Below are 10,263 nucleotides of genomic sequence, written 5' to 3'. Positions count from 1 at the left end.
TCAGATAATCAATCGTGATTACTAACTTGGGTTGGATATTAATTGAAGGGGCAACCATAAGTCTGCTTCGAAGACGAAGGAGACAAGCCTCTCATGGCAGCCTCTTATCGGATTCAATAATAAGGGATTTTCTATCCGATTAGGACCCGACGTAAACATTCAAGGTTTTTTTGATAAACAGACCACCTATTCTAGTCTTTAGCACCTTCAATCTGGATTGAATCAGCATTGGGAGAGGTTAGTATTATGAGAATAATGGGTCATCCTTGGAGATTTTATCTGGTTATTTAGTGTATCGGATTTGGCCTCAGAGGGAGCTTTGTATCTGCAAGGGTCGAACACATGACCTCTCCACAGAGAAGTATGGATCTTACCACTCTATCAACCCTGCATTGACGGTTGTCGGGTATTTTACTGCTGTGTTCTTTAATATAATATTCTATTCAGCAAAAAAAATACATTGGGAAGTGAACTTCTGATGTATATATATATACATGGATGTAGCGATCACCAGTAGGATTCACGAATGTTCAAATTCTTCCCGATCCATTAAAGAAAGAAACACAAGAACAAATAGACATTAATCGATGTAACTGTACAGTTAAACAGTAATATACAATGGGAGATTCATCTCCTTTTATGGGGGGGTGGGATTGGGTCAGTACAGAACCACAACCATTGGAGGTGTTATGATGCCTTGGCATGAAAGCCCAGACAACCCAACCCACCCCACACCAAACCCAAATGGAAAGTAAAAAAACACTAGAGGTACACCCCTTTTGGCTACATCCTGAATCAGATCACGATTGCATAGGAAGAGTTGACTGAGGAAGAATGGAATTGGCAAGTTCTTCATTCACTTTCACTGGAAGTGGTGGCATTTGATTCATTACGCCCGGCATGTCATTCAAACTGCCACACAGGTTTTTGAGTCAGAGCACGGTTCATAAAACAAGACATCTAAATTCTCAATGACAAGCACCCACCGTATGCAATCAGAAAATGGAGACACAATTGAACATTAAATGAATCATCCATCACGTAACAAATGATTTTCCAAATGATATCAACTATCAGCAGCCAACAACCAAATCCTAGTACCCAAAAAAAAAGTCCCTAGCAAAATGACTTTGATCCAGATTTGTAATTTAGTTTCTTTTTTTGGGTCTACAATGTCACTCTTGAATATAAGATATGCCTCTGGCAACATGGCCACTAACCCTTTTGTTGCCCAAGTGCTCAATCAATAATAGTAACTGTAAGGCTATCCAGTATGATTGATATCTTTAGTAGCTTCTTACACAAGATGAGAAATGTAGAAATTGCACATTAAAATAATTGCAAAATTTAGTATTTCTCTAGGTTAACCAATTAGTAATTCTTCTTATTTTTCATACTATAGGTTAACCAATTAGTAATTCTTCTTATTTTTCATACTAAAGAATCTTAAAATAATTTTCTCAACATGAGTTACCTATACTTCTCCATGCACCCAAAACTACCAGAAGAATAGAGATGGTGCATGCATGGTCTTGCCACGTGAAGAAAAAAAGATGCCAATAAAGCATGAGGTTTTACTTACTCTTTCAAGATTGTGAGGATATTATCCCGAGCTTGGCAAAAGAGACCGACATTCTCCCGTATCTGCAAGACAGTGAAAAGAAAAAAGTGAATAGTCGTTTGTTGCCACAATGTATGCATCTTTATCCAAAGGAGTTCAAAACTCATAAGAAATTCACTTGAAAGAGCAAGAAAATTAACTTGATCTCCAAGACCAATATCCAAAATCATAAGTCAGACCACTCTCTTAACACCAACTTTTGGCCTTCGAACCTTCACATAGATTCTTACTAAAAGTCCACTATTTTGAGCAGGGAAGTGTCATTAATCAATTTGACATTAAATAAATAAATACCACTTGAATTTCTGTTCCCACAATCCAACAGTGGAACTAGGAGTGGGGGGTTGGGGGGGGGGGGGGAGAGAGAGAGAGAGAGAGAGACAAACAGCAGTAGCTGGTCTTGGGTGAAGATCATGGAGAAGAAACAGGGAAACAACAGAGAGTTTTTGGGTTCATGCTTTGCTGTTTCTCTTGTTCTATCGTGGTTTACTCATGGCAATCATGCAGTGCTAAAGATCAGAGGATAAATAACACAGTATAAAGAGAGAAGGAATACAAGTCAGTTGACAATGACACTGAGAATCAGTGAACCAGTGCAAGCAGCCTCTTTGTTTTCAGTGTTGATGCATCATGTCATGCCTCTTCTATTTTTACTTGTGGGTCTTCTCTGCATCCGGCTTTTGAATCTTTTATCATACCATAGCAATTTGCAATTGACACACAGGAAGAAAGAAGGAATGCTATTGACTGAGAGCAGCAGAGACAGAGGGCTGTGTGGGACGGTGGGGTTGGGTGGGAAAGAGGAAGAGGTGGGGACATTGTTCAGGTGAGTGGGCAAGAGAAGAGAGTCCAGGAAAAATAGGAATTATTACATGCACGTTTTAGAGCGAGAAAATGCTGAACAATACTTGTGGGTGTTGCTGCTTCTTCTTCTTTCAATCTTTTCTTTTCTTTTGGTGACTGAACACCAAGAAAACGTTAATGGGGACCTCCAGGGAGCAGGAAAAAACTAAAGAAAACTCAAAGCTCCAAGGGAGGGGAAGGAGAAGAATACAAAATAGGGAATAGGGAAAGAAGAGTGCACATGCACACCAGCCATGCAGCTCTTCACAAATATAAACTCAATCCATTTTATTCAAGCTGTCCTTCACGATGGAGGATTACACCATATACAAAGAAAATTAAAGACTCCTCAAATAAGACTAATACCCTATTAAAAAAAAAAAAACAAAGAGAACAAAAAATAATCAGAAATCGTACCCCTCTGCATCTAAATTCTAAAATAATAAAGAGCAAAAAGCAGGCCTAAAATGAATCCAAGAGAACTAGTGACGAATGGATAGGTTATGCCTTACATGATGTAAGGCTTTCAATAGAGCTGATCAGAGGGAAAGGAGCCATGTAGTAGACCCCATTTAGTTGGGATAAGGTTGGTTAGTTGCCCAAACTCCAACTCAGTTCCCTTGTTTTGAGATGAAATTTTTGCTCATATTACCCTCCCATGACTGCCATGCAGCAAATTACGACAGATTCAGGTTGCCAGTGATGATTCCACATTAACACCACCAGAATAAAAATAAGGGGGAAATATCATCATCCATGGCTCAAACACACAGTTTCCCTAGGAAAATTTTATAACTGAAAATTTCACGTGAAAAGCTAGACTAAACTTTCACCAGTGATAACCGTGATATTTTTTTTGGGGGGGGGGGGGGGTTGTTAGAGAAAGTTACATAATAAGTTTCACCACAGATTCATTTTTTAAGCACTGAAAGTAATAGAAAATTTGGGTTTCACTTTCCCTTTTGTTTGCAGGATAAAATACTATTCTCACCTTTTTATCTTCTTAATGTAACTTTCTCTTCTTCTTTTTTTTTTTTTTTTTGGAGGGGGGGGGGAATCGTTGGGTTGTTTTGGGGGAAGTAACATCGACAGTTAGCCTGGTATGCTACAAATAAATAATTATCGAGAGAGATATTACCTGGTAAGCAGATAGATTAGCTGAAATTTGATTAAATGCCTGTGCATTTTGCTCAAGCATCTGTCCTGTAGCTCCACCAATATCTACAACCAGAACAAAGTGATTTCTGTCAGTATATGTTCAAAACTGGGCAGAAATTTTGTGTGACCTGAGAGAGATAATTTGTCACTTTGGTCCATGATGTTGTTAAAGTAATGCACAGAAAGCATACAAATTCAATGCCATAAACAAATTGGCAAACTTGATGTAGCCATAGCACTGAAAAGATCAACTAGGGGTCAATTACACAGGATCGTCGTATCTGAACCAGGCAATTTTTGGTTAGGTCAAAACTGGGTCTCAGATCCACTCAATGTTAGGGTTAGATCAAGGTTATTTAAAGGTATGGTTATGACCAGCAAGTGATGAGGAATCGAATAGTGAATGTTTGGTGTTTCATGAAGTGGGCGGTTACTAATTTTAATGTCCCAGCAATCAGGGTTAGGGTTTTAGACATTGAAAAGTGAAAGTGATGCAAATTTAGGGTTTTGACTGGCCAAACTGGGATCACTTTTGGACCAAGTGGAGATGAGATAGAGAGGAGTATTCTATGCAGATCTGAGTCAATTTGAATGGCTGGTCAGGGCCAGGCAGGAATTAGGGCATTGGAACGGGGTTTAGCACAGATAGAATCTAGGGTTTCGATGGAGTAAAGGAAAAGCAGTGTGGACCGAGTGTAGGCTGCAATGTGGGCGCTGTAGGCTGAATTTTGAATGGAGTTCAATATTGAATTTGGGATGTGGAGGGGTTTTAGTAAATTAGGGTTCCCAAAAATGAAAATAGAAAAGGGCAAGTTTAGGGTTTGGGATTTAGAGGTTTTAAAAATTGAGGACAATGGTGTGGTGAACTTCATGAGAGGGAGATGCTGCAAAGTGATTGATTTAGGTATCTTGGCTCAATCATAAATAAAAAAAGTGATATAGAGGATGATGTTTCATAGAGGATTTAAAAAGGAAGGATGAAATGGAGAGGTGTATCTGGGTTTTTTTTATTGGCATATTCCTCTAAAATTTCAAGGAAAATTGTAAAGGACTGCCAATATGACTGGCCATGATGTATGGTGCAAAATGTTAGCAATTGAAAAGCATCAGGTAGATCAACTTAGTGTGTTTCACCAAAAAAATAATAATAATAAAAAATAAAAGAAGAGAAAAGATCAACTTAGTGTGGCAAAAATGACGAGGTTATGATGGATGAGTGGGAAACTAAAAAGATAAAGGAATGATCATATTAAAGGTGGTTTCGTAGTAGCTTCGATAAATGATAAGCCACAAGAAAGTCATTCAAGGTGGCATGTCATGTTCAATGGAAGCCTTTGAATACTCTAGTACAGAGGAGTGACGTAATCCAAAGTGAAGGTACTAAGTACGAGGGGCAGACCAAAGATAACCTTAGGAAAGTGTTGAGAAAAGACATGCAAGTTTCAGGTGATTTATTCCCTTCAAACCTTGGCCTCGACCTCTGAACTTATTGAAGACCAGTTTTAATCTTCTTTGTGCTATACAAGAGTTCTGTCTTGCATTCATGATGATTTAATTTTGAAAAAGGAAAAAGGAATTCAGCCTAGGGTGCTCGGTCATTGATAAAGAATAGATGGAAGTTGGCACAAATGACAAACCTTCAAAAGATATTCCATCATCATTGTCTACAGGGATCATTGGCAGTGCATATGGAGGAGGATTAGGTCGGGCTACCAAGTGAGATGATGATCTTGCTGAAGGATCAGTAACTTTTTCCTGAGAAGCAGATCACAATGTCAGTTACTAAATTCAGAGGGTTCTAGACAGGAAAAATAATGAGAGATAAAAACAGGCAACCAAATAAATAGTCTCCAGTGGCAATAGAATGATTTACAGAAAAATAATCATCAAAATGGATCATCTGGTAATGATAAATTTGATGACAGAAACCAACTGCTACACCAGACAAAACAACAGAAGAGACATATTTTTTGTTTCAATAACAAAATATCATGTTATAAGACATGAGATAACATGAGATTGCACTCATAGATGCAGGAATGGGAAACCTGCAGGTAACTCAAACAAATCATATTTAACAGCATGAGATCATCCTCTATTGTTTATTTGGTTCATAGTAATAGACTAATCCTTTTCTTAGGATAGCTCCCTTCCATCATACGCCTTTCTTTCAGTACATACAACTTGTACCCCTCCTCCCAGCCCCAAATAATAATAATAAACAAATAAAAAGAATGCAAACTGACATACCTTTTTGTCTTTGTTTTTCCTAGTTAAATTGTGATCCTCTTTCCTTCTCTTTCCGCTTTCCTTTTTCTAGACAAAGACATAATATTTGTTAGGTTGATACAGAAACTAGTCGATTAAAAGTACTCAACTTGATTGATTTTCACAATGTACCAACTAAAAGAAGTCCAAACTTGATTCAACAATCAAAAACAACAGCGACAGCACGACAAACCCAGACAAGGGAGATGATGTAATGCAAGGTTTGAGATGGGGCTCCAAATAGGGTTAATATTTAGTGAACATCATAGGTCAACTGAGGCAACTAGTTCAGCACATTAAGGGTCACATTCTGCCCATTGACCCTCTTTACTAGGAGGAATTGGATCAGCCAGCAGGCAGTTCGACAGAGATATTTTCTAATATGAGAAACTTTATGCAAGTTCTAAAAATGGAATCAGAGCAACCCTACATGTATTAGGGTTAATATCTGAAAAAAGTGATTCCCCAAGTTACATTAAGTTTGACAGATTATTAATTTTTGTCAACAAGTGTAAACAACTCTGATAGATGCTATCCCCCAACACCCCCCGCCCCCCAAAAAAAAAATTTGCATCATGCAAAATGCCATCAATTACTGAGAAATAGGTCATGAAACTCACTGTCATCCATTTAAGACGCAATGCCACATCTCGGACTGTCTTATCCTGCAATTCCATAGCTATCTTTGCATACCGAACAATGTTTGATTCAGAAGCATATCTACAAAGTGCATTTTTATTACACAAAAAAGTTAAATGCGAACTAAACATAGTTGGATTAAGTTAGATGCAAACAAAACATAGTTGGAATAAGAAAAGAATATAGCTTTAAAAAGAGACAGAGAGGAGCAAAAAACAAATGACAAAGTTGGCAAATAAAACTGTTAAAGGAATTCACAAAATGATTCATTTTTGTAAAATAAAACAAGTTTCATATGTACATCTTAATCTTCAAAAGCATAATAACAGCCATGACATCAGCTGTCATTAAATTTATCATGATGACTCACCATGGAGACAGTCAAGAGAATAATGTCAGGAAGGTCCCAAGGAGGCTAGTTAGAGGAACACCCATTTCGATGTATACTAAGGTAGTTGTCATCGTATATTCAGTTCCACAAAGTCTAATCCAAAGTGATCAGGATGGCTAAAAGAAACAAGAGAATACAGAAAAAAGAAATCTTAAGATAGACCAAACAGACAGAGAAAGAACTAATGCTGCTAATGAAAGTCCAAAATACCAAAGATGAGTCAGCAGCAAGAATACATATAAATCAAAGCTGCAATGCCAGGAAACTCACTTGGTCATCCCTTCATCTAATATTGACTGCTCCTCTGCTGTCCATTCTCTTGACAGACCAGGGTTGTGCTTCAGTGTGTGGATTAGACCAGAATTTTCCACTAGTGCACCAGGATTGCCATTGGAAGGGTTCCCACCACTAGTAACACCATTGTAGGAAGCAGTGTCTTGGTTACCTTCTTGATTCCCAGAAGGGTTTGCACTTGCAGCCATCAATAATAAGACGCCTACCAAAATGTGAGATTATGGAATCAGCTAGCTATTCAGCTCTTAAATCACATAAAAACTTAAAACAGAATATAGACAGGAACTAGGGGAGTTTAGACAACAGAAAGAGAGCATTTCAATATGCAAAGACTAGAGACCAGATCCAGAAAGATGAGGGTGGTGTTTAATTGACCTAGTCAGTAAAGACTGGTTGTTTAGCATGCGACCGGTTCCATCTATCATTAAATGCAGGTTAAAACCTCAGACTATCAAAAAGGAGTAGTGCAGTAAAAAGAAACCAGATTCCTTCTCAGGAAAAAAAAAAAGGTTTTCCCATTGCAGTAGTGAAAGTGTATTGCACCATGTGGAAGTTGATGTTCCAGACATCCAGACATATAAATCTAAATGATGAGAAATATTTGAATTTGTCACATATAGACGTAATTTGTCAAATCTGAAGATAACAAGATTACAATTGATGAGGATCAAAACTTCAAATGAGCGCTGTCAAGTAAGTTATCAACACCAGTGACAAGAAACCTAAATTAAGTAATTAAGACCATTGTTAGAAAATATGTGTTTAAAGAGCATACCCTTTTGGCTTCCCCTCCCCTCCTTATTTCAACTTTGGACTTGATGCACAATTTTACTTATTTGATCATATCTCACTCCCGAACTATACTCAACCTGATTTTTTTCCACTGAAATTAAGGTGAATCAGGGGCTACATTCCTCTGGTATTATCTCCAATTCAAGGTCAATACACTTACCTTAAACTGAGCTACAAACTGATGGATCTACTGAAAAGGGTTTCAAAAAGGATGACTCCCAACTTCAGCTAGACACGCATCAATATACAAGCGTATTGAAGCTTACAATGGGTGTATATATATACAGCAAAACCTGGTGCCAAACGCTTATGCAGAAAACAGAATCTAGCGGACAATTTTCCCATGCAGTTTTACCCCAAAAATAGTAGTGTCATGGAGGACAATGAGATTATCTTCTGTCACTAAAACAATGTGTAATGTATGCAATATTACATTAGGTATACAATTGGGTGCAAAGTTTACTGCCAACTAGTGGTAAAATTCCAAAATATCAGTTTGGGAGACTTTTCTTGCAATACGAATGTTTACAGGTGTTTCTATGGCCTAAAACAGGTCTTCTCTTGAGTATTTGAGCATATCTTGTTTGTTTTTCAGCTTTAAATGGCCAACCAAAATAGTCTGCCCAAAAAATAAGTCTTGGCAAAATCTCAACTAAATTTTAGTATTCTGTCCGTTCCTTACAACCAAAATAGCCTAGCAAAACAATTTTTCTAACTATCGGTAGCATGCTTTCCAACTATGGAAGAAGAGAAGGTACTATGGTTCTTCCTTTATTTATCACAGACTAACAATAAGTTCCATGTTGAGACTAATATATTATTGAGAATGGATACTGTTTCGTAGGTTGTTTAGGTTCCCAGGATCAGATCCCATGAAATTTTCCCTTTTGCCTTAGATGGGTTCTCCAAATTAACAGTGTGCTTTTGCGGTTTGACTTGTTACGGTGAATTATTTACCTTTTCAATACTTGATTATGCATATCTCCATTATTGTAGACAAACCAGGAAGGACAACCAATGCAAGAACTAAAACAACACACTTCAGTACCAAGATAGCAAGAGTGTTTCCAGCTTTAGAGCCACCTATTAACAACCAAAAAACACAAAATTTTCACATCCATTTGAGGCTAAGTAAAACCTCCCAATCCCTCCTTCCTCACTTACACCACCAAACCCCATTACCCTCAATCCCCATCCCAGAACAAGAAAAATTATAATACTCCCCAACTCAGATGCAACAAGTTCCTCACTATACAAACTAGAGATCCATATCAGTACATGCTGCTTTATCACTTTGCAAGAGCCAATTATTTTCTCAGAAACTAAAATGAATCTGAAGTAAGGGGAATATCCGTCCGAAGATACCCCTGTATGAAGAAATCAAAATCTATCATGATAGAAGTATTGAAGAAAGTACTTCAAGGATAGTGAAGGCCACCCACATAGGACAGTCCCATCCGAAATCCATGTCGTTCACACAGAGACCAATTTCAGGATCATACAGAGAGTAAGACCCCAAATCAAAAGAACCCAGAGTGAAATCAAAGTAAAGTATCGGTGGCAAACGGTTCTAATCACCGCAATAAAACAAAATGAGATGACGATATGAAATAGAAAAGCAAAAAAATTAGAACTTGAGGAGGCGAAGATTGAACTGTTGAAGTACCTGATCGATTTCGCTCTAACGTCACCGCCGAAATAGTGCCGCTAAGTAATTCAGACCTTGTAGTTGCAGCTCAGAAGAGTTTGTCTGAACGTCGCTCTCCCAAGCACCTCTTTATACCTTATCCAAAAAAAAAGGTCAAATGTCAAAAATAACCTCGTTTAATGCACGTGCTATGCAGCGCTAGCCAAAATCGGGGCGGGTCTCCAAATCATGCGGGTGGTGCTCCCTTCAACCCGACTTCACGGTTAATTTTCCTGATCTTCTTCCTGAGTTCTCAAAAATTCAGAATTTTCAACTCTCTTGCTTCTGAAATCTCTGTATTTGATATCTCAGTTGATTATGGAATTCTGATTCGAATATCAAAAATCGTTTACTGGATCGGAATTCGGAAATCAGAGTAAGATTCGAAACCCTCCTAAGAGAATCTTTGAAACTTTAATTAAAGATCGTAGTATTACTGTATTACATCATTCAATTTCAAATGGCAGGAGAATCGTCCTTTTCATCTTTTGGAGAAGTCTGTCTTTTTCTGATTCAAAGTATTCTGTAAGACCTATCAAATTGCGCATTTATTGATCCTCTTGAGTCAAA

The 10,263-nt window shown here is 37.8% G+C and overlaps 1 protein-coding gene across 1 annotated transcript; it reads right to left on the bottom strand.

Annotated features, from left to right (window-relative positions):
* LOC149014862 (histone H2A deubiquitinase (DUF3755)) lies at positions 1 to 9,765 on the bottom strand. The gene is made up of 8 exons (XM_089156955.1): positions 9,673 to 9,765; positions 7,191 to 7,416; positions 6,511 to 6,610; positions 5,873 to 5,938; positions 5,260 to 5,377; positions 3,603 to 3,685; positions 1,583 to 1,644; positions 1 to 912 (listed from the first exon to the last, which is right to left on the bottom strand). The coding sequence occupies exons 2-8, from the start codon at positions 7,400 to 7,402 to the stop codon at positions 801 to 803; spliced, it is 753 nt and encodes a 250-aa protein (XP_089013081.1). The 5' UTR covers positions 7,403 to 7,416; positions 9,673 to 9,765; the 3' UTR covers positions 1 to 800.
* Positions 9,766 to 10,263: the final 498 nt, after the last annotated feature.

This window comes from Hakea prostrata, chromosome 5 (genome assembly GCF_041222555.1).
Source record: "Hakea prostrata isolate BN-2017 chromosome 5, UWA_Hpros_2, whole genome shotgun sequence".
Taxonomy (NCBI): Eukaryota; Viridiplantae; Streptophyta; class Magnoliopsida; order Proteales; family Proteaceae; genus Hakea; species Hakea prostrata.
This window is presented reverse-complemented; position numbering and strand designations above follow the sequence as displayed.

Coding starts and splice junctions, on each gene's coding strand:
- LOC149014862 (XM_089156955.1), bottom strand. CDS start 7,402: ATGGCTGCAAGTGCAAACCCTTCTGGGAATCAAGAAGGTAACCAAGAC. Junction 6,611..7,190: donor TTAGATGAAGGGATGACCAA/GTGAGTTTCCTG, acceptor TGCACTTTGTAG/ATATGCTTCTGAATCAAACA. Junction 913..1,582: donor ATCCTCACAATCTTGAAAGA/GTAAGTAAAACC, acceptor CCTGTGTGGCAG/TTTGAATGACATGCCGGGCG.